Source organism: Protopterus annectens, chromosome 9.part0, assembly GCF_019279795.1.
Source record: "Protopterus annectens isolate FY-2018-M chromosome 9.part0, PAN1.0, whole genome shotgun sequence".
NCBI classification, from domain to species: Eukaryota; Metazoa; Chordata; order Ceratodontiformes; family Protopteridae; genus Protopterus; species Protopterus annectens.
In genome coordinates, this window is record NC_056743.1 from 173,708,932 (window position 1) to 173,735,526 (window position 26,595).

At 43.4% G+C, this 26,595-nt stretch overlaps 1 protein-coding gene across 1 annotated transcript in view; it reads left to right on the forward strand.

Annotated features, from left to right (window-relative positions):
• PPFIBP1 (PPFIA binding protein 1) overlaps window positions 1-26,595 on the forward strand; it is a 2,404,664-nt gene that overhangs the window by 229,001 nt on the left and 2,149,068 nt on the right. Inside the window, exon 3 of the mRNA XM_044082713.1 lies at window positions 13,318-13,523. Coding sequence (XP_043938648.1) covers window positions 13,318-13,523 — 206 coding nt within the window. The remainder of the gene's footprint in view (window positions 1-13,317; window positions 13,524-26,595) is intronic.

A 26,595-nucleotide genomic window follows, 5' to 3' on the forward strand; every position in this document is an offset into this window, starting at 1 on the left:
CTCAGCAAGAAGAGTCTCGGAGATACAGGCCCTCATGGCAGTTCCTCCTTTTCTCATCTTTTATCAGGACAGAGTTTCCCTTAGGACCAATCCTTCATTCATGCCTAAGGTGATATCCAGAGTGTCTCTAAACCAAGCAATTCACCTGCCTACTTTCTTTCCTAACCCTCAAAATAAAGGGGAAAAGCTGCTGCATACTTTAGACATTCACAGACAACTACGCTACTACTTGGACAGAACAAAGTCCACCAGGAAGTCTGACCAACTGTTGGTAGCCTATGCTGCTGGAGTGCAAGGAAGAGCAGTCACCAAACAAACTATCTCAAAATGGATTGGACACTGCATCAGATTCTGTTATTCTTTTTATGGAAAAAGTGTGCCAGCTAATATTAGACCACACTCCACCAGAGCTATGGCCACATCCACAGCTTTTCTAAGAGGAGTGGCTACAAAAGACATTCTAGAGGCTGCTACATGGAGCTCCGTGCATACATTTACCAAACACTACAACCTGCCATTATACTCCAGATCCCGAGCAGGCTTTGCTTCGGCAGTCCTGCAGGGCCTTCTAGCTACACCATCTCTTGCTTAGTCCTACCACCCCCAGCTTGGCTATGGTATTCAACCCATATGTCAGGACTGCAGTTGCATTCTTGAAGGACATAGTACAGTTTTGTACCTACCATAAATGTAGATGTCCGATAGATATGCAACTGCAGTCAGGTTTTCCCTCCCTCCTACCCCTCTGTTTTTCCCTTTTGGGTCCTTTCTCCCCTTACCTATCAGCTGGGGATATATATTATGGTGTATCTGTTTATTACTGTTGTGCATGTCTGGTTTTATCTGTTTATCCATTCACAAAAAAAAAATTTAGCCTTCCTTGGAGGGCACCTGGCATCTGGGGCAAGAAACACTGAAGAAGATGGCGTCTGCTGATGCCTTTATACTCCAGCCGCTCTGACGTCGGGGAGGAGGCGACATTGGCCGATGCCGGACCCAGACTTTGGAATCTGGCCGACCGAAGGGCTGCCTGAGGCAGGACAACCCATATGTCAGGACTGCAGTTGCATATCTATCGGACATCTACATTTATGGTAGGTACAAAACTGTACTTTTCTGCCTGCAGATCCTGATATTTTATCACTTTGTGTCTCTGTACTAGGTGTAGCGATTTCAATTATCAGTGCTACTTTTGTCATATTTTCATGAACCACTGTATCTGCTTTTCTAGCATCTGTCTTTTGAATTATTGGTAATGGGTGATCCCATGTGATGTAGACTTCATTTTCTGTTATGCTTTGTGGCTCATTGTTTCTTGTGTTTTTCAGCCACTTCAGTACCATAATGGTTGCACAATATGCAGCGCAACAATCTTGCCACATTATGCCTTTCAGTATACAGTCCTTATACCATTAATACTTCACAACCAACAATGAGGTGTGCATCTGTTTCCAGTTCTGTTTTACAAGATCTACATTTGTCTGTTTCTCCTGACTTCACTTTATATCCTCGAAATACTGAAATGTCGAAATTCAGTATGTCGAGCCTATAAAGTAGAAACCTGAAAAGAACGAAACCTCAGAAGCGCGAAATTCAAAATCTCTCATACCGGAGATTTTAAATTAGCGCTTCTACTTTACACACGCACCTTCCTCTCCACACACAAACGCAAGCTTTGTCCTGCATGAAAGCAGGGGGGCAAGCCCCCATGCTCCCCTATGTAGGAGGTTGTGCCCCCCACATCCCCCCACTTAAATATTCTAACTCTGAGGTCGCACTACATACAAAAACACACAACACCACCACACAAACTACATTCTCCTCGCACACACACATCACAGCAACAAAACACACTAACACACACCACAACCCCTACCCAAAACCCTTAACACATAAACACTTACCTGAATCCATAACCACAGCGAATCACCAGAAGCGCTAATTCAAAATCTCCGGTATGCGAGGTTTTGAATTTCACGCTTCTGAGGTTTCATTCTTTTCAGGATTCCACTTTATGGGCTCGAAATACTAAATTTCAATATTTCAGTATTTCGAGCTTCTAAAGTAAATCTGTTACTCCCACGTGTTCGATGTGCTTTGTAAACCAGTGTATATGTAACTTACTATCTTTTGCCGCCAATATTAACGTTTCATCTGTTGGTTTGAATTCTGCTCTCCTTAACCATTCCTGCATTCGATCCTGATCAACATGAGGTTCTTCCAGAAGTTTTCTGTAATTGCAACTATATTTATGCATTTTCCCCATTTCTTGCCTTCTCATCTGGTCCTTCACCTTATAGTTTTTCTTTTGTTTTTTGGCACATTTAGTTGCTGTCTGATTTTTATCTACTTCTGGTTTGATTTCCATTCCTGCTTGACACCAGTATGCTTCTGCTAGACTAAGCAGAGAAGTCATCTTAGATTTAGTCTCCTCATGTTTCAAAACTTTCACTACGTTTGACTCTTGTGAGGTTAGCAGATGTGTGCAGTCCTAAGTTTGCAGATCTATACATGTAATCAGTTTCAAGGCACCCATCCGTCCTTCGGAACGGGGAATATATATTCTTGGTATGCCCTGATTTGAGCATGAAGCATCATTGTTTTCCTGTCTAATCTGTCAAACACATTTTGGGGCCAGTCAGCCACACTGTTACGACAGGAAGAGCAAATTGGTTTATAGCTTGAATTTTGTTCCTAGATGTAAACGCCGTTTTCAGGATTAATTTTAAGTCTTCTAAAATATTCCTTAAGTTTTATTTGCATTTGTTCGTGCTTTATTGTTGATCCTTCATCAATTCCCAAATATTTAGACACTCCCTCTTGCTCAAGTTCTTTTACATCACATTCTTGTCCCAAACTGTTTTCTTGGTGCTGCAGTTTTCCAGCTTTAAATGTTGCTTTTGCACATTTGGTAAGACCAAATGACATTCTTATCTAAAAAAGTTTTGACAGCTTGCAGTTGTGCTTTCAGTTCCTCATCTGATGAGCTGTACAGTTTTAAATCAGCGACAGAGAAGATAAGTCTTTACTCTGTAGTTTTCTAGGAGCCAGGTTATAACCGTGGCCTAAGCTGTTAAGTAGACAGTTTAATGGGTTAGAGGCAAGACAGAATAGCAGCGGTGACAGTGTCACCCTGGAATATCCCCCTTTGAATTTTTATCCCTGGAATAATAATTTGTCCTCATCATGGCTTAATTGCAAGGTGGTCTGCCATGGTTTCATGGTCACTGTAATGTAGTCTATCAGTGTATTGTGTATCTTGTACATTTTTAAGCACTGCTCCATGAATGTGGATACTATTGAATGCTTTTTTGTAGTCAATCCATGCCATACTTAGATTCTTCCCATTTTTACAGCTCTCCACTAAGACTTTATTTAACAACAAATGATCCTTTGTTCCATACAACTTTCTTTTATTGCCCTTTTATTCTATTGCCATATTTGAGTTTTCTTCTAAATGACTAAATTCTGTCTGCATCAATTCCTTTGTATAGTTTATATGTCATTGGAAGGCACGTTACTGGTCTATAATTTTTAGGATAGCTTGCAGGTTCACTCTTAAGCAGGAGCATTGTTTTTCCTGTTAGCCAGGTTGGTGTTTCTTCAGGGTGCGCACATATATAGTTCTTACTGGTTTACCACTAAATTTTCGAAACTAACTCTGTCAACTGTGCTATTGTCGAACACAGAAGTTCTAAAATGGTAATATTGATGACAAAAAAAAACCTAAGAACAGTTTTAACATGGGTCGAGAGGTGTTCAGTGTTATTCCGAACTACAAACATCTCCCCTATCTTGACCCATGTTAAAACCCGTTTCTAGGGGTTTTTTTGTCATCGATATTACCGTTTTCGAGCTTCCATGTTCGACAGTAGTACAGTCGGCGGAGTTTGTTTCGAAATTTTAATAGGAAACCGTTCTTACTCGTGGTTAAAGCTTCTTGCAAAGATGTTAATATTTTTAACCAGAAGTTAGGTACTACATTTGGGCCTGGGGTTTTCCAATTAGAGGCTTTTCTTAACTTTGTTTCAGTCTTTCTAGCTGTTACTTCATCCCATTTCATATCCTGTACTTTTAAACTTCTTATTCTTTCTTTTACTTCTATCCATTTAGCATCTTTATGATGTACTTCGTGTTTCTCTGTTGCAGTCATCACATTTGGGTTATCTGCCTGCAGGTAGCCCTCAGCCGGCCTGAATACCAGAGTCTTTGGATTTCTGTGTCGGATGCTGTCGCTTCTTCCATGACGTCAGGTCATCAGGGGTATAAAACATGCAGCCGACGCCATTTTATTCAGTCTTTCTTGCCGCGCGGTGCCTGAAGCAGAAGCAGTTTGAAAGTGCCGGTCGGCCGACTCCTGAAATTTTTGCATTCGAGTTTCAGAACCGAAGTCTTCAATTAAAGCGAAGTACTCTGTTGGGGAAACTTTTTCTTGCTCCTTACCGATGTCAGTAAAAGTTAATAATTGCATTACTTATGGGAAGCAAATACCTCATAAGGATTTTCATTTGTACTGTATTCCTTGCCTAGGACCAGATCATAATGTGCCTTGCTTTCGGTTTTGTGCTAGATTTAACCAATGCACTATTAAGTGTTGGTATATTTTTGCTTCAGAATATTTTGGATCCAGATTTAATTACCCTGAAATGTCGTTGGTTAGCAATCAGACTACCGGAATTCATAAAAAACGCAAAGGAAAATACAGACAGACCGTCTAGGTCCAAAACCAACGACGAAGCTTCTCTTAAGCCAGTCGCCGGTTTGCCGGTACTCAGTGAGGCACTTTCGCAGCCCCTGATACCCGCTACTTTTGAGTCGCAGGCCTCTACCGAGACCCATGCAGAGTCCGGTATGCCGCGAGATTCTCAGGGTATTGAATCCGCGGATGTCTTTCCCTTGGATGGGTCCGGAGCCGCTGAGCAGACACCGGCTCCTGAGGATGTTTTCAGGCCTCAACATTTTTATATAAAACTGACGCCAGCTTCAAAAACAAGATCAAAAACAGTTTCTAAGTCTAAAGAAATGACGCATGAGCCACGTGCTCAGGTCCCTATGCCTAAAAAAACAGATTATCAAAATGGCTGCGGACTTAATTACCTTGATCAGGGGTTCCCAACCCCCCTGCTAAGAGGCCTAGGCAAGACACTGATTATGAATCTTCAGATCAGGTTTCCCTCTCTTCTGATCAGGAATTTTGTATTCCTCCCTATGAGGATTCAGATGCAGAAGAATCCATCCCATCTGCATCTCCTCCTGAGGATTATTCTTTTGGTGAAACCTTGCATACTTTAAGGGAACATTTTCATTGGGAGAGTCAGGATTTCTCTGAATCAAAAAAGAGGCTTAGGGATTTCCTCCTCCTTCCTCAGCATAGGCCTTTGGCTATACATCCTGTATTAGACATTGTTGATGATGCGTTTTCGGAATCAAGCATGGCTCCTGATTCCCTACCTCCGGCTCCTAGTAAGCCAGACAGATATTACAGGGTTCCTGACTCCCACAAATTTCTTTTAAAAAATCCTGCTGCTGATCCTGAGACTATCTCACAGGGCCCCAAAGGTGTAAAGGCCTCTACAGCCAAAAATCCTACCCCTTCTAATAAAGATTCCAGGGCGCTGGATAGGTGGGGAAAGAAGGCTTATACGTCTGCAACTTTGGCAATTAGGGCCTTAAACTGCCAGTTTCATATGCTTAAATATCAACAGCATGTTATGGGCTTACTGAAACAGAAAATGATGTTGATCTCTGATTGTGTGGAAAATAAAGAATTACAGGAATTATTGCATGCAGCAGAACAGGTTGGAAAGCATACTTTGCAATGTGGTTTTGATTCCTTGGAGGCCTCTTGCAGGGCCGCAGTTACTGGATCTGTGATTAGAAGGCACGCCTGGCTCAAGGAGCAAAATCTCCCTGATCATGTTAAAGCTAAATTGTTGGATGCTGCTTTACAGCATCATACTCTGGTAATAACGCAGAAGAGGTTTTAAAAAAAATGGAAGACTAAGCTAAATCTATGCAAACTGAAAAAGATTTCTTACAAGTGCAGCCACCCAGGTTCAGTAGGCACTGGCCTACTAAAAATTGGTCCTTTCCTGTGTCCAACAGAGCCTCTCAAGGCAAATCCAGGCACTCAAAAGGCTCTAGATACCAATCACAGGGTTCTTACAGGTCAAAGCAATGGGGTGCTTCCACCTCCAAATTTGGAGGAAACAAAGCACCACCCTACAGTAAGCAGTCTCAATGACTTCCCTCTACCTTCACCAAGCACTTATCTTTTGGCAGCCCCCTTGGGGGGAAATTAGCACTTCATGCTCAAAATTAGCAGTTAATTACCCGGGACAAGTGGGTATTAAACATAGTATCCCAGGGGTACAGATTTCATTTCCATACTTTGCCAATTCCAGTCTGCGGTGGTGGTGCTGCGGTTCAACTCTCAGCTAGAGCGTCTTCTGCGTGGAGACATGCGTGAATGGGCGTACCTTCGTTGAAGGTTGTGCGTTAGGGCTGGCAACTCAGCCTGTAAAAATTAACTGCCAATCATTAGCGGACCGAAGTTCCTCTGTGGCGACCCCTAACCGGGAAAAGTCGAAAGACACAACAACAACTTTGCCAATTCCAAACGGTTGGCCAGATCTGCCACAAAATCAATGGGCAGAGGCCTAGAAACAAGTTACGTCCCTCATGGAGATGGGGGCTATTCGACCAGTACCTGAACAGGAAAAAGGACAAGGTTTTTATTCAAGGCTGTTCCTGGTACCCAGAAAAGACGATGTATGGAGTCCAGTACTGGACTTATCTATTTTTGAACACGTACTTGGACATTCCAAAATTCAAAATGCTGACTTTACAACAGCTGCTGCCTATGCTGAGCAGGAACGCTTGATTAGTGACTCTAGACTTATAAGAGGCATACCTGCATATCCCAATAAGGGAATCGTGCAGAAGATACTTCGCTTCAAGGCAGATTTTTTGCATTACCAATTCTCTGCACTGCCCTTTGGCTTATCTACTGCACCCAGGGTCTTTGCAAAGTGCCTGGCACCAGTAATTGCATTTTGCAGATAAAGAAGCATACAAATTTATCCTTACCTGGACGACTCTCTCATTCAAGCAGAGAACAAGGACATTCTTCTTCAACATCTGGCATTTGTAAAAAGGCTTCTAACATGTCTAGGGTACAGAATAAACTAAATGAAATTACAACTGGTACCCTCTCAAATAATTACATTCCTGGGTGCAAGCTTGAATACAACTGCTCAGATGGCTTACCTTACGCCAGACAAACAAAGGCAAATGACAACATACTTCAAACAGATGGCAACAAAAACCCAGTTTTTGGGGTTCATGGCATCCTGCATTCTACCAATTTCATATGCAAGACCTGGATATGAGGAAACTTCAGTGGTACCTAAAAAGTGTATGGAGTCAACATTGTTATAGTCTGGAAATAATGATTCCTCTCATTCCCTGCCTACAACAGGAGTTTCTTTGGTGGGCAGAGACATGTCACCAAAACAAGGGACTCTTACACTCTACCCCCTGCCACCCAAACCCTAACTACAGATGCATCAGACTATGCTTGGGGGCCTCACCTGGTGGGGAGATGCATTCAGGGCATATGGACCCCAAAACAAATGCATCTGCATATCAACCAGAAAGAGATTCTAGCGGTTCAGAATGCTCTGACAGCCTTCAAGGACTTACTTCATCCAGGACAACTACTGATAAAGACAAACAACACCACGGTTATCTGGTACATAAACAAGCGGGGGGGGCACACATTCCTACCCCCTTTGCAGACCAGCCATGGCATTGTGGAACACAGCCTTGACTTACCAAGTACATCTTCAAGCTCAGTTCCTGCCAGGGAAACAAAATACTCTGGCAGATGGCCTAAGCAGAAATCCTATGGACCCGCACAAGTGGAAACTGGACCCACAAATCTTCAGCATGGTAACACAGAAATGGGGGAGTCCAGACATAGATCTGTTTGCCTCTCCCCAAAATTATCAACTGGACAAATTCTGCACAAGGACTTATTACAGACGAGCATGGAAAGTGGATGCCCTATCCTTCAGTTGGAAAAACCTATCCATCTATGCCTTCCCCCTCTGCCTCTTCTCTCCAAGGTCTTACTAAAGGTCAGACAGGAAAAACCAAAAATGATCCTAATGGCTCCAGACTGGCCTCTCCAGCACTGGTACCCAATTCTAAGGAATATGTCTCAACTCCCTCCTTGGTACTTGCCTCAAATACCTCATTTACGGTCTCAGCAGAACAATCAAATTCTGCACACCCAGCTCCAAACTCTGAACCTTGCAGCATGGCTGATCATTTAATTATCCAAACAACACCTCTCAGTAAATCTGTGATGGATGTCATTTTGGAAGCCAGAAGGCCTAGTACTAGAAAATCTTATGCTGATAAATGGAAGAGATTCTGTGTTTGGAACCAAGCACAAGGAACAGACACCGCAAAACCAAATATCCCTCAGATTTTACAATACTTGACTGAGATGCTTGAGAAGGGCCCATCTTTTTCTTCAATAAAAATCCATGCCTCTGCCATCTCGGCTCATTACAACACTGAGCCTCCAATCTTTTCTCATCCTCTGCTAAAATAGTATCTTAGAAGGGTCAAAAATTTAAGGCCTCCCAGAAGATCACCAACTCCGGCATGGGACCTCAATTTTGTGCTGGAAAAACTCACCCTGCCTCCTTTTGAACCAGCAGCTACTGCGGATATAAAATTTGTATCTTGGAAAACAGCTTTCCTTTTGGCAATCACTTCAGCAAGAAGGGTTTTGGAACTACAGGCTGTGACTGTGGAGCCTTTTATTACATTTTACCCGGACAGGGTGTCCCTCAGGACCAATCCTTCCTTAATGCCTAAGGTGGTATCCAGTGTGGCTCTTAACCAAACTATTCACCTGCCAACATTTTACCCAAATCCGCAGAACAAGGGGGAGCAGATTCTGCATTCATTGGACGTACACAGACAACTAAGATTCTACTTGAACAGGACCAAATATCTAAGAAAGTCTGAGCAACTACTGGTGGCATTTGCTTCAGGATCAGAGGGGAAGGCTATATCAAAGCAGACTATTTCTAAGTGGTTAAGCCACTGCATTCGTTTTTGCTACTTGCACCGTGGTAAACCTGTGCCCAAGGGAATCGGGTCACATTCCACCAGGGCTGCCTCTACCTCAGCAGCTTTTCTCAGAGGAGTTCCAACCAAAACATTCTAGAAGCTGCTACTTGGAGCTCTTTGCATACCTTCACAAAGCATTATCATTTGCCTCTCTTATTGAAATCCAGGGCAGGCTTTGCCACTGCAGTTCTGCATGGCCTTATAGCCACTCCTAATACTATTTAGTTCCATCCTGCCATCCATAGCTTTGGGATTCTACCCAAATGGAATGACTGCAACAGTGAAGTCTTTGCTTCATCGACCTTTGCCATACAATCCTTGAACTATCTGGCACATTTTACAAGGCTCCAAAGAGATTTGGTCTCTGAACTCTCTGGAACTGTATCAGGACATGTGTCTGACGAGGTGAGTGACAAAGTTGCCTCGCAGCTCACGACCCTGGAATCGATATCGAACTCGTCCATGAGATTAATATCCCATGCAACCACGGACCCCTTTAAGTCTTCCTTCCTGAACGCGCCAGTCAGTTCATCTGCCCTGTTTGGCCCAAAAGTGAAGGACACACTAGCCACGTGCGAGAAGGACTGAAAGATCTTGTCTGCCGTAGGTGTATGTCCCCCCCCCCCCCGCGCATTCCTTCTCCAGGAATCGGAGGAGTGGAAAGTTGTGGCATTAAAAAGTCTCTGGGTCCTTTTCGTGACACGTGGCGAATTCACTCCCAGATGCAGAGGGGGTAAAGACGCCCCTACTGAGGCAGAGGGGGCCCGTGTAACCAAAGACCCTGAGACTCGTTCTCTGGACAGTCCTGTCAGCGGTCTTGAAGAGCGACCCAAATTGCTTTCCTCTGGAAGCAGCCAGGGGACGTTTATCTCTGCACCATGTTGCTTGGCAAGCAATAACCAACGATTCTTGGGTGCAGAAGATAATATCCAGAGGTTACCACATCCCATTCGATTCTTATACAAAACCACCATGCCGAATTCCCGACGTTCCACTCAGTCAAAGGGAAGAAGCAACCCTAGAGATAAAAAGGCTGTGTCAAAAAAATTCATCCAAGCAGTCCTTCCAGACTAGTGTGGATTTGGAATTTACTAGAGATTCTTTTTGGTGCCAAAAAAGACAAGGGACTGGAGACCAATTTTGGATCTCAGCAATTTAAACAAGTTCATCACAAAAACAAAATTCCGCATGGTCGCGGTTCAGCCCATTTTCCCTTTTTTGGGGAAGGCAGTTAGATGTGCTCCATGCACCTTCAGGATGCGTAAAGCCCTCCAGTAGGCTACTTCACTTCAGGCTGGGAGCCAATCACTACCAATTCCGTGTTCTGCCCTTTGGACTCTGTACAGCCCCCATAGTGTTTAACAAATGCATGGCAGTAGTGACAGCTCACTTGACACTGCAAGGATTCAGGGTGTTTCTATATTTAGGCAATTGGCTACTCACCACCCCCACCAAGCATCTGCTGGTAATGGCCCTGAAATGCACCCTCTCTCTGGCGAACTTTCTGGGAATATCCATAAATTGGGAGAAATCCAACCTGATGCCGAACCAATCCATAGAGTTCATAGGAGCAGTATTCAACAACCACTCCTGCTTGATCTCTCTTCTGGATCACAGATTACAAAGACTAAAGGCTCCAACTCGAGGTGATACTCTGTCAAAACAAAGTGTCAGCATGATATGTCCTTCAGATCCTAGGTTCTATGGCATCTTCTATACCAGTGGTACCTCTTGCGAAACTTCACATGAGACTCCATCAGTGGCTTCTACTATCTCAGTGGTACCCAAATTAGTATCCTTTGTCCTTCCATATTCGAATAACAATTGCTGCAAACAGGACCTAATGTGGATGAGGCCAGAGACAGAACTTTGGAGCCACCCCTTCCATTCTCTGCAGCCCAGATCCACTGTAACCACGGATGCTTCCCTGATAGGGTGGGGGTGGGGGGAGTCATTGTCGGGGAATGACAGACCAAGGCACATGGTCTGCAATGGAGACCAATCTGCAAATCAGCATCCTAGAAGTGAGGGCATTGCTTCTAGCTTTGCAAGCATTCCAGTCTGTCCTTCCTTCTGGAACAGTTGCCATTCAATCAGAATGTCAGCAGTCTGGTATATCAACAAACAAGGAGGAACCAAATCCTACCCCTTATGTTGAGAGGCCATGAGGATTTTGGCAATGGGCGATGGCTTTCAACCTGTTTCTGATAGCAACGCATATTCCCGGGGATGCCAACGTGATTGCGGACAAGCTCAGCAGATGTATTCTCCTGCCTCAAGAGTGGTCCCTCAGTCCGTCTATAGCGGTGAACATTTTCAACCGTTGGGGCCAGCCTTGCTGCAACCTATTCGCCTCCCCATCCAACAACAAATGCAGCAACTACTTTGCCCTAACCCCCCTGCAGGAGAAGTCACTGAGGGACACTCTAATCCACGATTGGCCCACGGGACTTCTGTATGCTCACCCCCCCCCCATTCCTCTGATTCCCCAATTCTTGAAGAAAGCTCTTTGGTTGAAAAGCAAAGTGATCCTCATAGCCCCCTGCTGGCCTTGACAAGTATGGTTCCCTTTTCTTCGGCCTCTCCTATTATGTTGACTGTGGATGCTGGATCCAATTCCAGATCTGATTTCTCGCCCTCAAGGGTTGAGGTTACCGAACTTAACCAGTCTCAAGCTGACAGCATGGTTTCTCCACTTCTGTTGATCACCAGGCAGAACATTATTTCATGATATTATTCTGGCCTCTCACAAACCACCCACCAGGAAACTTTGCCTGGATAAATGGAAGAGATTTTTCGATTTGGTCTAAGGAGAGGAACCTAGATCCATACACACCCCCATTTATGGCAATACTGGATTACTTGTCAAATATTTTTTTGCAGACGGCACTGCAGCTTCCACTGTACGTGTCCACCTAGCTTCTATTTCAAACTTTCATAATGGTTTTGGAAATTCTGCCTTGATCTCACATCATCTGTGTAAAACCTTTCTGAAAGGAGTCCCTCACATTAGGCCCCCAGATCAGGCAACCTATAAAACCATGGAACCTTACGCTAGTCCTACAATCTGTGACGCAACCTCTCTTTGAATCTGCAGCAACTTTAACATCAAATGTCTATCACATAAATCTCTTTTTCTGGTGGCCATCACATCAGCTAGACGAATTTCAGAACTCCACGCTGTATGCATAAAATGTCCCTATTTGATTTTCCACAAGGACAGAGTATCACTCCTGACAAATCTTTCCTTTCTCCATGAAGTGATTTCGGACTTCTCCATTAACCAGACTATTTTTCCCTGAATTTTTCAACTAAAGGAGAATACTGTCTACATTCGTTAGACGTACACAGACAGTTGAGATTCTGTCTGGATAGGACAAATCCACTGCGCATATCTGACCAGCCATTTGTTTCCTTTTCTGGTCCTAAGATGGGAAAGTCAGTTTCTAGGGGTAACCTTTCTAAGTGGCTCAGAGACTGTGTACTCTTCATCTACTGTCATGAGAAAGAACACATTTCACAGAAAATCAAAGCTCACTCCACTAGAGCTTCTTTGGACAATGTCTGTGCAGCAGTTACATAGGCTACTCCTCATACCTTTATCATTCATTACACATTGGATCTGGTCCAGGGGAAGAGCTTCATTTGGCTCAATGGTGCTCAGGAATATTCTTCCATAGGGCCGCCCAAGTGACACAAGGTAGCTGGGGACTCTGTCTCATCAGTGATGAGTGGAATGAAGATTAACAATATCAGATAAAGAAGTTATGTCTTACCATAACGTTCCATCTGTGCTGTTGATCTTCATCCATCCATCCATCACGTCCCACCCTCCTTCCCCCTCCTAAGGCTCCTGGGGGATACTTTGGGTCCAAGTCCTAAAATAGGGTACTTGCACAGAAACTGTCTCTGCTTTACTAATAATGGGCAAACTCAATCTGAGGTAACAGGGAAAAGGGTACTATGGGTAAAAGCTTAGTTGAGTTTTTGGCTGGCGTGAGCTTGGTATAAGGCTGGCTCGGTTCAGAGGATGGAACCCGACAATCCATTAGTGATGAATGGATAAAGATCAGCAACATAGAGGGAACGTTATGGTAAGACATAACTTCTTTTTTTGTGTAGAAGAGCATCATGTTTAATGTAGTATGTTTTCTTTACTGTGTTTAGGTTCCAAAGCTTTAGAGTATTCCAATGGTATCTATGATTGCCAGTCTCCAACTTCTCCATTCATGGGAAGCTTACGAGTTCTGCATCTAGTGGAGGATCTCCGTGGACTGCTTGAACTGATGGAAACAGAAGAAAAAGAAGGACTTCGTTGCCAGATCCCAGACTCAACAGCTGAACTATTAGTTGGATGGCTACAGGGTCATATGGTATAGTCTTCTTTATGGTATTTTCTGCAGTATTTTTGTTAATTTGTGTTCAGGCTTTTGGTTTTCTGTTACCATATACTTTCATGAAAGGAACTAATGCTTCATATCTTAGGGTATCCTACAGCTCTTAATTTTTTTGAACAAGAAATATCTTTGTTTATGTCATAAGTGATCATTCAATAATTACATATATGTATATAAATGAAAACAAACCATTATGACATTTTCAGTTGCAGTCATTATACATCACTTATCTTCTATACAGTCAATCAACCATTACAAAGCTCATTCAGTTCGCATTTTCCCTTAAACCTCATTACTCCAAAACATTATTATCCATTTTTTGTTCCCACAATTCCCATTTTTTTGTGCAATTTGCTCCTACTTTCCTCTTTCCAGTTCTTTTATCTCTATTATATTCACTGTTTTTACTATGGTTGGTTCAGACTTGGATTTCTGTTTTAAGTAATTGCCCTTTTGACAGCCACCATAATTGAACTCTGCACGGCCTTACTGTGTCTAGGCAATTTTGAATCTGTATCATGGCTCAAAAGAATTGTGTCCTTATACTAATTTACTCACCCATTATTTCTGACTGAGAGGTTTGCATGGAATTTTTGAAGTCTGCAGCTCATTAAGCTCATAGAAAGTATTATTCCCAATTACCTCTTTCTCCCCCATCATACTTCTTACTTTTACAATCTACCTGAGGAAAAATTATGTGGAGTATAAAAATACCTATGCAAACATCCTAAATCTCCTAAACTTTGTTTATATTTGGGAGCCATACATATATCCTCTCATTGTCTCTCTGTGAATTGCTTATTCAATCTCTCCTTGCAGTCCTTTCTTACTTCCTGTATTTCCAACAGTTATCATGCAGTATTTTATATGCCGTAATAATTCTGTTTTTTAACAGCAGCTTGTGCTCTAGTTTCTACTAAAAATGTATCAGTGCTGGTCTTTCACTTAGCATCCCTCTATTTCTTTCTGTTTGCCTATGCTCTGCCTTGCCTATAGAGGATTGATATCAATCTCTAGCCTGCAGGTCAAATGAGTACTTGGCTTCTTTGTGTTCTATTATCATTCCCTTTGCTTGCTCCCAGTACCTTGGTTCCTTTTGCCATTGTTCTCCAGTAAATTTTCTAGCCCCAGCTTGCCTGTTCTCTGTACCCCTAATTGCAGTCATTCTTATCCGCAGAATTTCTTTTCTCTATTCCCATGTTGGCTTAATTCTTAGAATACTTTCTTCTGCTTTACGAATGTAATTGTTATTCTCCTTAAGGATCTGCATTCAGAGTCCCAGTCTCTCCTTATTTCTTGAGCTTGCCCCTGTTTCATCATCATCCCTTTCCACCTTGAATTATAGCTGTCTGATTTTGCTATGTATAGGAACCTTAACTATGTAGCTCTGAAATACTGGTCAAATCAGTCAATTCCAAACCACCTTGTTCATTTGGAAGGATCAGCTTATCCCACTTGACTCTTGCCCTTTTCCTCTCCAAGAAAATCCTTCATCTGTGTATTAATTAATATGTGCAACCTCTCCTCTGGTTGAAAAAAAATATGCATGACCTTTGTATAAAACAAAGAAACTAAAACCATTTTCATTGTGTATGTCTTGCTGTTCATATCGATAAAACAGAGCTTTCATTTTATCAGTTTTTGTATTATCTTTTGCTTAGTCTGTTCCCACATACACTTAATTGCTATAACGGAATCCTTTGATATGTACTCCTCAAAGTACTTCATTATGTCATGAGTATTGCTGAACAATTTGTGTGCGAGTACATAGTTTTATAGCTGTTGTCTTTGTTCTATCTTCATTAATTTTGTACCCTGAAAATACTTGAAACTGTCTCAGTGTTCCAGAACACTGAAATGTCATTTTCTGGTTTTATCGGGTACAAAATATAATCTGCAAATAAAGCCAACTTGTCGTTTTACCATAACAGTTATATCCTTGAATTTCAGAGTCCCTTATTTTCTTTGCCAGTGATTCTAAATATAATGCAAATAAAGGGGAAAGAAGACCACCCTGCCTGATTCCTCACCCACACATAGCAACACTAAACCCACATATGCGGAGGCCCTTAACATTAACCTGCCCAAGCAACAAGGACCTCCGAAGCTGAAACGCAAACAAACACCAGTCACAACCAAAGTGACACACAGCTCACAACACCAGTGTGCCACCCAACAACAGCCCCTAAGGCAAGACAATGTACCCAAGACTTTAGTCATAGGTGACTCTATAGTCAGGCACACTGATGTCCCACTCACCAGTCTGAACAAGGAAAAAATTCAGCTGCCTGTCGGGTGCCAGGATCCGCCACATAATGCATGCACTCAAGTCACTCCACAACAAGTGCAAATATGACTCTGTCATTGTCCATGCTGGAGTGAATGACTTGAGACGTACCTCCCTGGACTACATGAAAAGAGATATGGGAGAGCTCTTGGATCATGTGGCCCAGGCAGGTATGACCCTAGCCCTGAGTAGCATCCTGCCTTCGCCCAGAATGATACCACAGTATAAGGACAAAATGATTGACTTCAACAACTGGCTAAGCTTCTGGTGTCATTCAAAGGGGATCCAGTATCCGTCTGCCTGGGAAGACATGATCGACAAGCCACGATGCTTTGTCAGAGATGGTCTGCACCTGTCACACCTGGGATTCAGGTTAGTGGCTAAAGCTCTTGCCACCCCTATAGTGCCTTTTTTAGGCAAGGTTCAAAGGATAAAAACACCACCGTAACAAATACAAGCATGCAAAATCTGAAGGTAATGCTACTCCATGCTAGAAGTCTAAACCTCAAAATGTACTCTCTCGAGGCACTCCTAAAAATGGAGAACATCGATATCTGTGTAGTCAGAGACCTGGTTCAAGGCTCCAGAGAGCACCCCTGCAAGACCAGGCTACTACTCTTACCACACTTTTCGGCCACAAAATCAAGACCGAAACACTAAAGGTTGGAGGAGTGTCCATATTCACCAAGGATATTCACACCTCCAGGCTAGTTGCCCAGCACAATGCATCTGAAATTCTCCAGGTGCAACTAATACTAAGTAAGACTGCAATCCAAATTGTAGCTTGCTACAGATCCCCCACCATGCCCTAAGATTCTCACTCCACCTTTCTAAACATACTGGAAAATATTAAGATACAACCAAACACCATAATACTGTGTGATTTCAACTACCCTGCCATTAACTGGGAAAACTACTCTGGTACCAACTCCTTTTCCCAGCGGTTCTTGGAATTCATAAATTCCAAAGCCCTGGCTCAACTAATCCACTGCCCCACCAGGGGCTCCAGTATCCTAGACCTGGTCATTACCAGCATGGGAGATAGATGCTCCACACAAGTGGTCACCCCCTCATTGGTCAGGTCTGACCATAAGCAAATCACCCTTGACATCCACACCCCACCCCCACTCCCCATTAAGGAAACCTCCTTAAAAAACTTCTCCAAAGCCAACTTCATGCTACTGAAGTCAGAAGTGACAAACTTCACGATACCCATGCAGACGGGATCTGAAAGTTCGACTGCAGAATCCTACACTAAGGCACTGTACGAGCACATCCACTCGTGCATGAATCATGCCATCTCAAATAGAACCAAGATGCTCTTCTCCAAAAAAAGGAAGCCAATCTGCTGGTCCCTTGCTATAAACAAACTATATGACAGAAGGAAGAAACTGTTGCAGAAAAGAGGAAAATCCCAGGATGCAAAAAACTCCCTCACCAGCCTCAGTAAGAAGCTGAGATCCCTCATAAAATCCTCAAAAGCTAGTTACGAAAATAAAATTGCTAAAGATTCCAAAGACAACTACAAGGCATTCTATAGTTATGTCAAGAATCTAAATGGCAATACTCCGATCTTCTCTGAGCTACAGCAGAATGGCACTAAATATACTGATCCCAAGGATATTGCCAATATCCTGGCAGATCGCTTTAGTGCCAACTTCACCCTCCTCTCTCCCCCTAAAGGGCCTATCTCAATACAAAAAGATTGCCAAATTCTGGTAATCACGGCCATGCAGGTAGAAACCGCACTCTCCAAAGCTAAGAATACAGCATCCATGGGACCAGATGACATCCCAGGCTGTGTACTACATGAGCTACAAAATGAACTGGCACCTCACCTAAGTGTCATGTTTAATCACAGTCTCACCTCAGGCTTTTGTGCCCACTGAGTGGCGCACAGCTACAGTTATCCCACTCCACAAGGGGGGATCCGCCTTGTATCCTGGGAACTACCATCCCATCAGTCTGACAAGCCTGATCTACAAGGGCAATGGAACTTATAAACAGAAACATTGGCATCCTTCAAACACTGGACCCCACCCAGTTTGGGTTTGTGAAGGGCTGATCTTGTCTCCTGAATCTGATTGACTTCTTCGAATCAGTCTCCAGAGCAGTCTCCAGAGCTGTGGTTGAGGGTACGGCGGTCCACACAGCCTATCTGGACCTCACCAAGGCCTTCAACACCACCCCCCCCCACTCTGGAATCCTAGATAAACTTACTAAGCTGGGCAGAAATCCCTACGTCACTCGATGAGTTGCCAACTGGCTTACTCACAGAACCCACACTGTAAAAGTAGCCGACTCCAAATCCAGCTCCAGACAAGTGGAGTACCTCAGGGTTCAGTCCTGGGACCACTCTGTTTGGCATCTACTTCTCTGAAGTACAGGCCAACACTAAAGGACTCTGGCTAACAAAGTTCGCAGATGAATGCAAACTGGGAGCCATTATTGAATCCCCAAATTATGTGGATATTCTACAAAAGGGCCTTACAGAAACAGATGTCTGGTGCCAGAGCCATGGGCTCAAGCTTAATGCCAAGAAATGTATAGTTATCCCCTTTGGAAAAAAACATGTACCCATGAATTACCACATAAGTGGCAGTACACTAAACATCGAAAGTGTGATGAGCGACTTAGGGACACAGGTGGACAGTGGTCTCACTTTCGATAACCACATCGCCATAACCATCAGGAAATCCTATGTGGCACTCCTCATCACCAAGGGCTTTTCATCCAGAAAAAAAGAGGTCATTGTCCCACTGTACTCATCCCTCATTAGACCCATTATAGAGTATAATGCCCCATTTGGTATGCATCTCACAAGACATGTGCAACAGCTGGAAAGGCCACAGAAGTACCTCACTCAAAGAATCACGGGCCTAAAGCAGATGATATATGCTGACAGTCTGAAAAAAAAAACTCCAGCTATACTCTGTGGCATATCGTCTACTCAGAGGCGATCTCTGCTTAACATACAAGGCCATGTCAAACCTTGAGCTAAGAAATCCCAATCCCTCAGAGCCACACGCTCCAGGGATCTAAACCTTGTCATTACAATGAACAAAACATGCTGGAGGGGGATAGGTTCCTGACCCAGAGACTCCCCTTACTCTGGAATAGACTGCCCATACATGTCAAGCAGAGCGCCTCATTGGCCCTCTTCAAAAGGAACCTTGATGATTGGATGGGAGATAGGAAATTCACCCCTGGGATCATGTCAGTCGCCCTGCTAGACTGGGGTCCAGAGAAGTGAATATTGTGGGAAGAAATATCCAGGGAATTGTAATGGCTAGGCTTGTATAGGCCCTAGGGCCGATAGCCTAGTACCAACCTATGAACCTCCACTCAAACAGACGTTATCAGAGAGGAACCCACCTACTTTAATATTCACCACCGATCCCTCATATATCCTCCTAGTTAACCTTATTATTTTATCAGGGAATGCAAATGCTTCCATTGCCCTTCTTGTGAAATCTCAATTTACTTTATTGAATGCTTTCTCTGTGTCAAGACCCATGAACAGCTGTGGTATTTTCTTACATTCTGCTTCCTTCTGGTTCATCGTTTTGTTGTTAATAACAAATATTTGCTTCCCCTACACAAAACATTGATCCAGATCTATTAATTTTGGCATCACCTTTGCCATTCTTTTAGCCGTTATAGACAAAATTTGTAATAATTGTTTAGAATCAAAATGATTGGATCTGGATGTGATGGGTCTTTACTGCCTTTATTTATTTCAGGCACCACAGCTTCCTTCCAGGATTTTGGTGCTCCTCCTTTTAAAATACTGTTAAACAAAACCCTTCCATATCTTTATCACTTTTCTTTCCTCCTAGCTTCCAAAATTCCATGGGAATACCATGTATGCATGGAGACTGGGTATACATAACCATTTATATCTTCTCCCTTTAACCTTGACAAATTTTTCCATTTGTACTTTTTATTGATTTCCACATGGGGTCATAGGAGGTTACTAGGCTAATGGCCCTGGGGCCCTTACAAGCTTAGCCAAGAGTTTATCCCCAAAAAAGAAACCTCAGTCAGCACCTGTCACCCCTGTCAATGAAGGACACAGGTGGAACTCTGGGACAGATTTGTGGTTTCCAATCCACTCCTCAAGGTTGCACTTGAAAGGGGTCAGCGAGGTACTTTGACATATATGTAAAGTCTATTCCAGAGACTGGGCAGGCTTTGGGAGATAAACCTGTCTCTCCCGCAGGTTTTTATGATGTCTCATAGTAGATTTAGGCCTTTCGAGTGGGTAACGGGTGGAGAGTTAGATTTGCGGATATGAAGCATCTCTAGTAGGGCAGGGTCCAATATTGCCTTGTAGGTGAGATGCAGATCACCTCTGAGCAATCTATACGATATCGATTAGAGTGATAGTGATTTGAGCCTGTCTGCACAGGACAGGTGTTGGAGACCATGGTTTCTCTTTGTGAGTTTTTTCTGCGGCCTTTCCAGTTGGTGCAAGTATTTGGAGAGATACATACCAAACAGGGTGTTGTATTCAGCTATTGGCCTAATGAGGGAGGAGTACAGAGAGGTAATAACCTCCTTTTTTTTGTATGCCGTCCCTTTACTTATGGGGTGAACCAAGTAAAAAGCTTTTCTGACCACTTCTGCTACATGATGGTCGAATGTGAGACTGTTGTCAACCTGAGTACCCAGGTCTCTCGCCACAAGTTGTGTGCTTAGGGGGCTTCTGTTGATGTGGTAATCAGTAGGGGCTGTGTGTTTAACAAATGGTATGTTAATAGATTTTTTTTTTGCATTTAATTTAAGGCCATGACTTTGGTACCAGTCATCTGTTGCTGTGAGACCCTGTTGCAATATGTCAACATCATTTGGGGAGTCGGTGACTGCATCGAATTTCCAGTCGTCCACCTACTTAGTCAGCCGCAGGCCTTTTGTCTTTACCTGGACCTCTGAGAAGTAGATGCCCAACAGTAGGGGTCCCAGGACAGCTCCCTGGGGAACACCACTAGTGACAGGTCTGCTGTTGGAGGTGGAGGTACCTGTTTTGACCTTGTGGATCCTATCGGTGAGCCAGTTGGCCACCCACCTGATGAGATGGGGATTTACGCCCAGTTGTGTTAGCTTTTCAATAATACCCAAGTGGGAAATTGTGTTAATGGCCTTGGCCAACTCAAGGTAAGCTGTATGGTACTGACTTTCCCTCATCCAGGGCCTTGGAGACGGTCTCAAAATCAACCAGGTTCAGCAGGCAAGGTCTGCCCTTGACAAATCCGAACTGGATGGGGTCAAGTGCTTGGAGATTGCCCATGTCCTTGTTTGAGTTCCATAATAATATGCTCCATGGCTTTACAGAGCAGACTTGTCAAACTAATGGGGCGATAGTTTCCAGGGTCAGTAGTGGCACCACCTTTGTGTGAGGGAATGACAGTGGCAGTTCTCCACTCCACTGCATTGAAGCCTATATTTAGGCTGTGGTTGAATAAGGGTGCTCAATGGTGAAGCTAGTTCTTGCTGGATGTGGTGCAGAATACAGCCTGGGATACTATCAGGTCCTATGGAAGCTGTGTTCTTTGCCTTGGAATAGGGCCTTTTTAACACTTGATCTATGGAGATGTGAGGTGCGGGACAAGTGTCTGGGATATCGAATGGGCCTTTGGAGAGAATGGGGGATAAAGTTGGCTAGCCTGGTAGCAGATAGGTTCAGTGCAAAGTCAACAGGATCAGTGCAAGTGGTACCATTAAGTACTAATTCTGTACAAATTTGGGCTTTGCCATGGAGGTTCCTGCCGTAACTGAAGGAAGGCTTTGTGGTTTCCCTTTGTTTTGTTGTCTAGTTTCAATTCATAATTGACTTTGGAGGTTTTCACTAGTGATCTAATTTGCTTTCTCAGGCTAAGGAGGGAATTTTTCCAGTTGGGAATTTGTTCCTTTTTATCTTTGGACAACAGTTTCTTCCTTTTGTTAAAGCCTGCTGACACAGGATGTCCACCAGACAGGTCTGTGTTTCCTTAAGGAGCAGATTTTAGTTCTGTTGGGTATGGCAGAGTCCATGCAGTTGTACAGGTACTTGTGTACTTAACTGGTATACTGTTCACCATAGTTGTCTGCATCCTCTGAGGGGGGTGGTGGTGTGAAGCTACTGATACCCTCCCTTAGGAGGTTGTAGTCAGCTTTTGAGAAGTTTTTTTAACCTGGTTACGGCTGGAGTTTGGGTGGGATAGAAACTTTGAATATGACAGACCAATGATCTGATCTCACCAGGGAAGAACATACTATGGGAGTGATGCAGCGGTTTCCCATGTTGGTGAGAACCAAGTCCAGAATGTTATCTCCCCTTGTGGGGGATGAGACGAGCTGGTCTAGTACGTTAGAATTGATGAAGTCAAGGAATTGTTGGGTTGAGTGTATTAGTACAGGAAACGGTTCACCCAGTCTATGATGGGGTAGTTGAAGTCAGCAAGGCTCAGAGTGTTAGAGGTTACCTTGATGGAGTCAAGTAGGTCCAGGTAGAAGTGTGTATCCTGAGTCATGGAAGGGGGGTGTATAGCTGGGTATAACTTGGATGGGTGTTTTGCCAACTGTCAGTTGCACCTGGAGTAATTCCAGTGTGTCATGCTGGCAAACCAGTCTGGAGGTGTGCTTTTGTTTAATGAAGATAGAGACTCCACCACCTTTAGTCTTCCCAACCTCATTTTGGGGTCAATGTTTGGAATTGGGTATAGCTTGGTAAAGCAGGTGTGCTGTCTGCACCCCTGAACCAAGTTTCCGTGACTGCACAGACGTCGCCATCTTCCATTGCAAGGAGAACCTCCAGTGAGTGCCTTTTCATGTTAAGGTTCCTAGCGTTAAGCAGCATGACCTTCAATTTACTTTTTGACAGATCTTTTATGTTGGAAGAGTTATCTTTGAGACAGCCTAAAAAAGGCACAATGATGGAGGCAAGAGCCTTGGCCAGGATCTGGAATCCCAGGGTTCTCAGGTGGAGGCCATCTCTGGAAAATAATTGAGGTCTATCAACAATGTCTTCCCAGGCGGACCGATACTGGATCCCCATGTAAAGACACCAGAAACTAAGCTAGTTGTTGAAGTCAGTTATTTTTTGTTTGTATTGTGGTGGCATTCTTGGTGAAGGTAGGATGGTGCATTGGGCTAGGGTCATACCTGCCTGGGGCACATACTGTGAAAGCTCAATCATTTCTCCTCTCTGCATATAGTCCAGACAGGTATGTCTCAAGTCATTCACACCAACATGGACAGTGACATAGTCATACTTGTACCTGTTGTGGAGAGACTTAAGTGTGTGCGTGATGTGGCGGATTCTGGCACCCGACTGACATCTGACCTTCACATTGTCGGGCCTGGTATGGGGGACATTGGTGTGTCTCACAACTGAGTTGCCAGTGACTAGTACGTTTTGTTTGTTATACCTTATGGGCTGCCTTAGTTTGTTATGCCTTATGGGCTGTGTTTGTGAGGCACTGGTGTATTGTCTTCTGTGTGTGATGTGTTTGTGTGTGGAATGTTTAGGAGTGTGTTTTGGAGGTCTCTGCTGTTTCGATAAGTTTTTATTGAGGACTTCTGCAAAGGCAGGTGTGTGTTGTGCTTAGCTATGTGATGTGGGTGCTGTGGTGTTTGTGCTGGCAATCTCCTCTTTGTCAGGAGTACTGACTGTGGCATTAGAGAGCATGGATTCCAGGTTACTGATGTAGATGCATTTCCCGCAAGTAAGAAGAACTGTGCGTTACGAGAAGAGAGCGGTCAGTGGCCATAAGGCTGTTGCTACACTGTCTCAGTATGCCTGTGTCGGCCAGGCTGGAAGGAGAAACTGATGGGAATTGTCCAGACATAGTGTTCTGAATAATTGGACAAACTTATGGAGAGAGGTTTTTGATAAGGGTTTGTCCACAAGAGTGTAGACCACAAAAACCTTAAATGTAAAATAACTGGCCTGAAGCACAAGTGTTAAAACCAAAACTACGATGCTTAGAATAGCAGATAAATTGAATCAGTCTACTAACAAACAGTAATAAATGCAGTAGAATAAAAGCAGTCAAACACTTAAGCGCTCACATCAAAACAAAATAAGGTAATACAGTAGGAAGAACACAGTTACAGTACAAACAACTGAATAAAGTGTACAGTAGAGAGGGAGGAAACAGAAGATATATCAGGATATGAAACTAAAGGGCTTGGCCTCCCCAAATGTCGTCTCTGTACACAGTAGACAGAGCTAATGAGATGGGACTGGGTTAGAGTGTCCAGAAACAAATTTACAGCAGGGGCAGGCAATTCCAAAGCCACCAATTTTAAGAATACAACAACACATGGGTGGAAGTGTTGGAAAAACAAACTGCAGACAGAGACCACCAAAATTCAACCAACATTCAATGAAGCAAAGAAGTAAATGCAGTACAGTTTTGTTAACTGTCACTGAAACGGAACAAGTGCAGAAAAGTATACTTGTATCAGCTTTATATATCCAGATGGTTGTAGAATCCATCATAGCCAGCTAAACAACTCTTCTACTGTTTCTCTGCTTTATACAGATTTTCATAAAATTTCGGAAGTATTTCTAATACCTCTACAGGATCTGTGGTTATTTTCATTGTTGTAGTCTCCCTAAGCTTGGCAACACCCCTTTGTACTTTCTGTTGCCTGAGCCATTGTACTAAATGCTTTTGTGCTCTGGAGTTGTTAGCAGAAAGCAGTTGCATCTTCCAGCCTTCGTTAGTTATGAACTAGGCGATGATCTGCCCCTTTCACTTGATTTTGAATCTAATTGCTTAAAGTGGTTAAGTAAAATGGTACTCTGAAGCACTGCAAATTATTTTCTGCCACAACGTTTTTCATTTTTAAATCTTGGATGACCAAAATCCATCAGCTGTGCCTGAATCCAGTCTTATTTTTAAGTTACTGTTACTGGTAGTATGAGCACTGCTGACTTTAGGTTCTCTGAAGTGCAGTGTTAAAATCTATATGAGAACTGGAAACATTCATTTTGCTTGAAGTTGTGTGGATAAGTGTGTTTGCCAAGCATTGATTAGTGTGGTTATGCCTGCATGGCTTAGAAACATTCAAAACCGTTTAGTGGTTTTACACAACAGCTGTGTCAGCTGTAATGTAGGGCTGTACTCATCTCATGGTCTAAATTCTTTTGCAGAAACATGGTCTAGGAAATTGAGTCAGTTGTGGTTTTAGGCGACAGTAAAAATGTGGCACTTACAGCTACTCGAGTTTAAAAAAAAAAGTTTTTAGAATTTGAAATTAATGTTACTATCCATGAAACTGCAGATTAGACACTCATTTTAGCTATGACTTTTGTATGGTTTGGAAGCATGTAACTAAATACACAGACTGGCATTGCAGCAGACTTTCATGTAGGTTTGCAACTTTGAAGAGTAGTGATGCATTTGCAACAGATCATTTTGTACAGTGTAAATATATCTGCTGATGTATGGGTTGCAAAATGAGCTGTCTGAATTTTGTGACTTGTTTTTCTTTCCTCCTCCCGCATGCCTGCAGCCTCTGTCTACTACCATTTTATGCCTGTTTGAGCCACATCACCAGTGCTATATCTATTTGCAATGTGGCCCTTGTTCAAATGATCATGAAGGGTTCTTCCATTTTCTTGGTATAACCCCCCCCCCACCCACCCAGTCAGCTGATGTGCTTGCCTACTGTCTCTCTCTCTCTCTCTCTCTCTCTCTCTCTCTCTCTCTCTCTCAAAGGTGCATGTTGGTATATATGTCCATGAAGGCTGTTGCACAGGTACTGCTGGTCTGACAGATTAAAATGCACAATCCCTGGCCCAGTAGGTGCTGTCACTGTAGCAGACCTGACTTCCTTTCTGATGGACAAAGTGGTGTCAGACACTTTGCCCCACCCTCACTAATCAGTTTCTGCAAGGCACGGGTTTGCTAGTCATTCTTTAATAGTGTGGGTCACAGTATGTCTTTGTCCATGTGCACCATGAAGCCATCAATTGCCAGGAGTTATTTATTTTTCTTCGTTTACTGGGAAAGTCTGACTGGGATAAACCCTTTTTCAGCTGAGGGCTACGGTAAAAAGCTCCACATTAAACACCAGTTTTGACATGTACATGAAGTACGGTTTTGTAAGGAGGAGTAACAGTGGTTACAACCATCTCCCCCCTGACCCTCAAGGTATACCTGAAACTGGTTCACCTACACCTGTCACACAAGACCATGTCCTAAAAGTGCTATCAAAAACTAAAAGCACTACATCAATGGGTCCTGACTGCATCTTAATTAGCATGAAGCTTAATTTAGCAACACCCCTAACACAGTTCTCTCTCAGAATCCATACAGGTTTTGTACCAAGTGAATGGAGAAGAGCTACAGTCTTTCACTTGCATAAGGGAGGGCCCTATTATAGACCCATAAGTCTGACAAGCCTTGCATGCAAAGCCATGGAAAGATTTCTGGAATTAGTCAGGACATAGGAAACCTCCCGACAGTGGACCCATCTCCATTTAGATTCATCAAGCGCAGGCCATGCTTGTTCAACCTAGTGGATTTTTTTTTTGAAAACGTCACTAAAAGCAGTGGATGAAATTAAAAACAGTACACACTGCATACCTTGAACTAGCTAAAGCTTTTGACTAGGGCTGTACCGAATATTCGCTTCGGTTCCGAGTAGCCGGCCAAATAGTCTATTCGTTTTCAGCCAAATAGTGGCGCTCAGACCGAATACGAATAGTGGTCATGTGTCCTCGTGTCTCCATATATACAGCCCTATACGTGAGTAAGCTCACTGGTG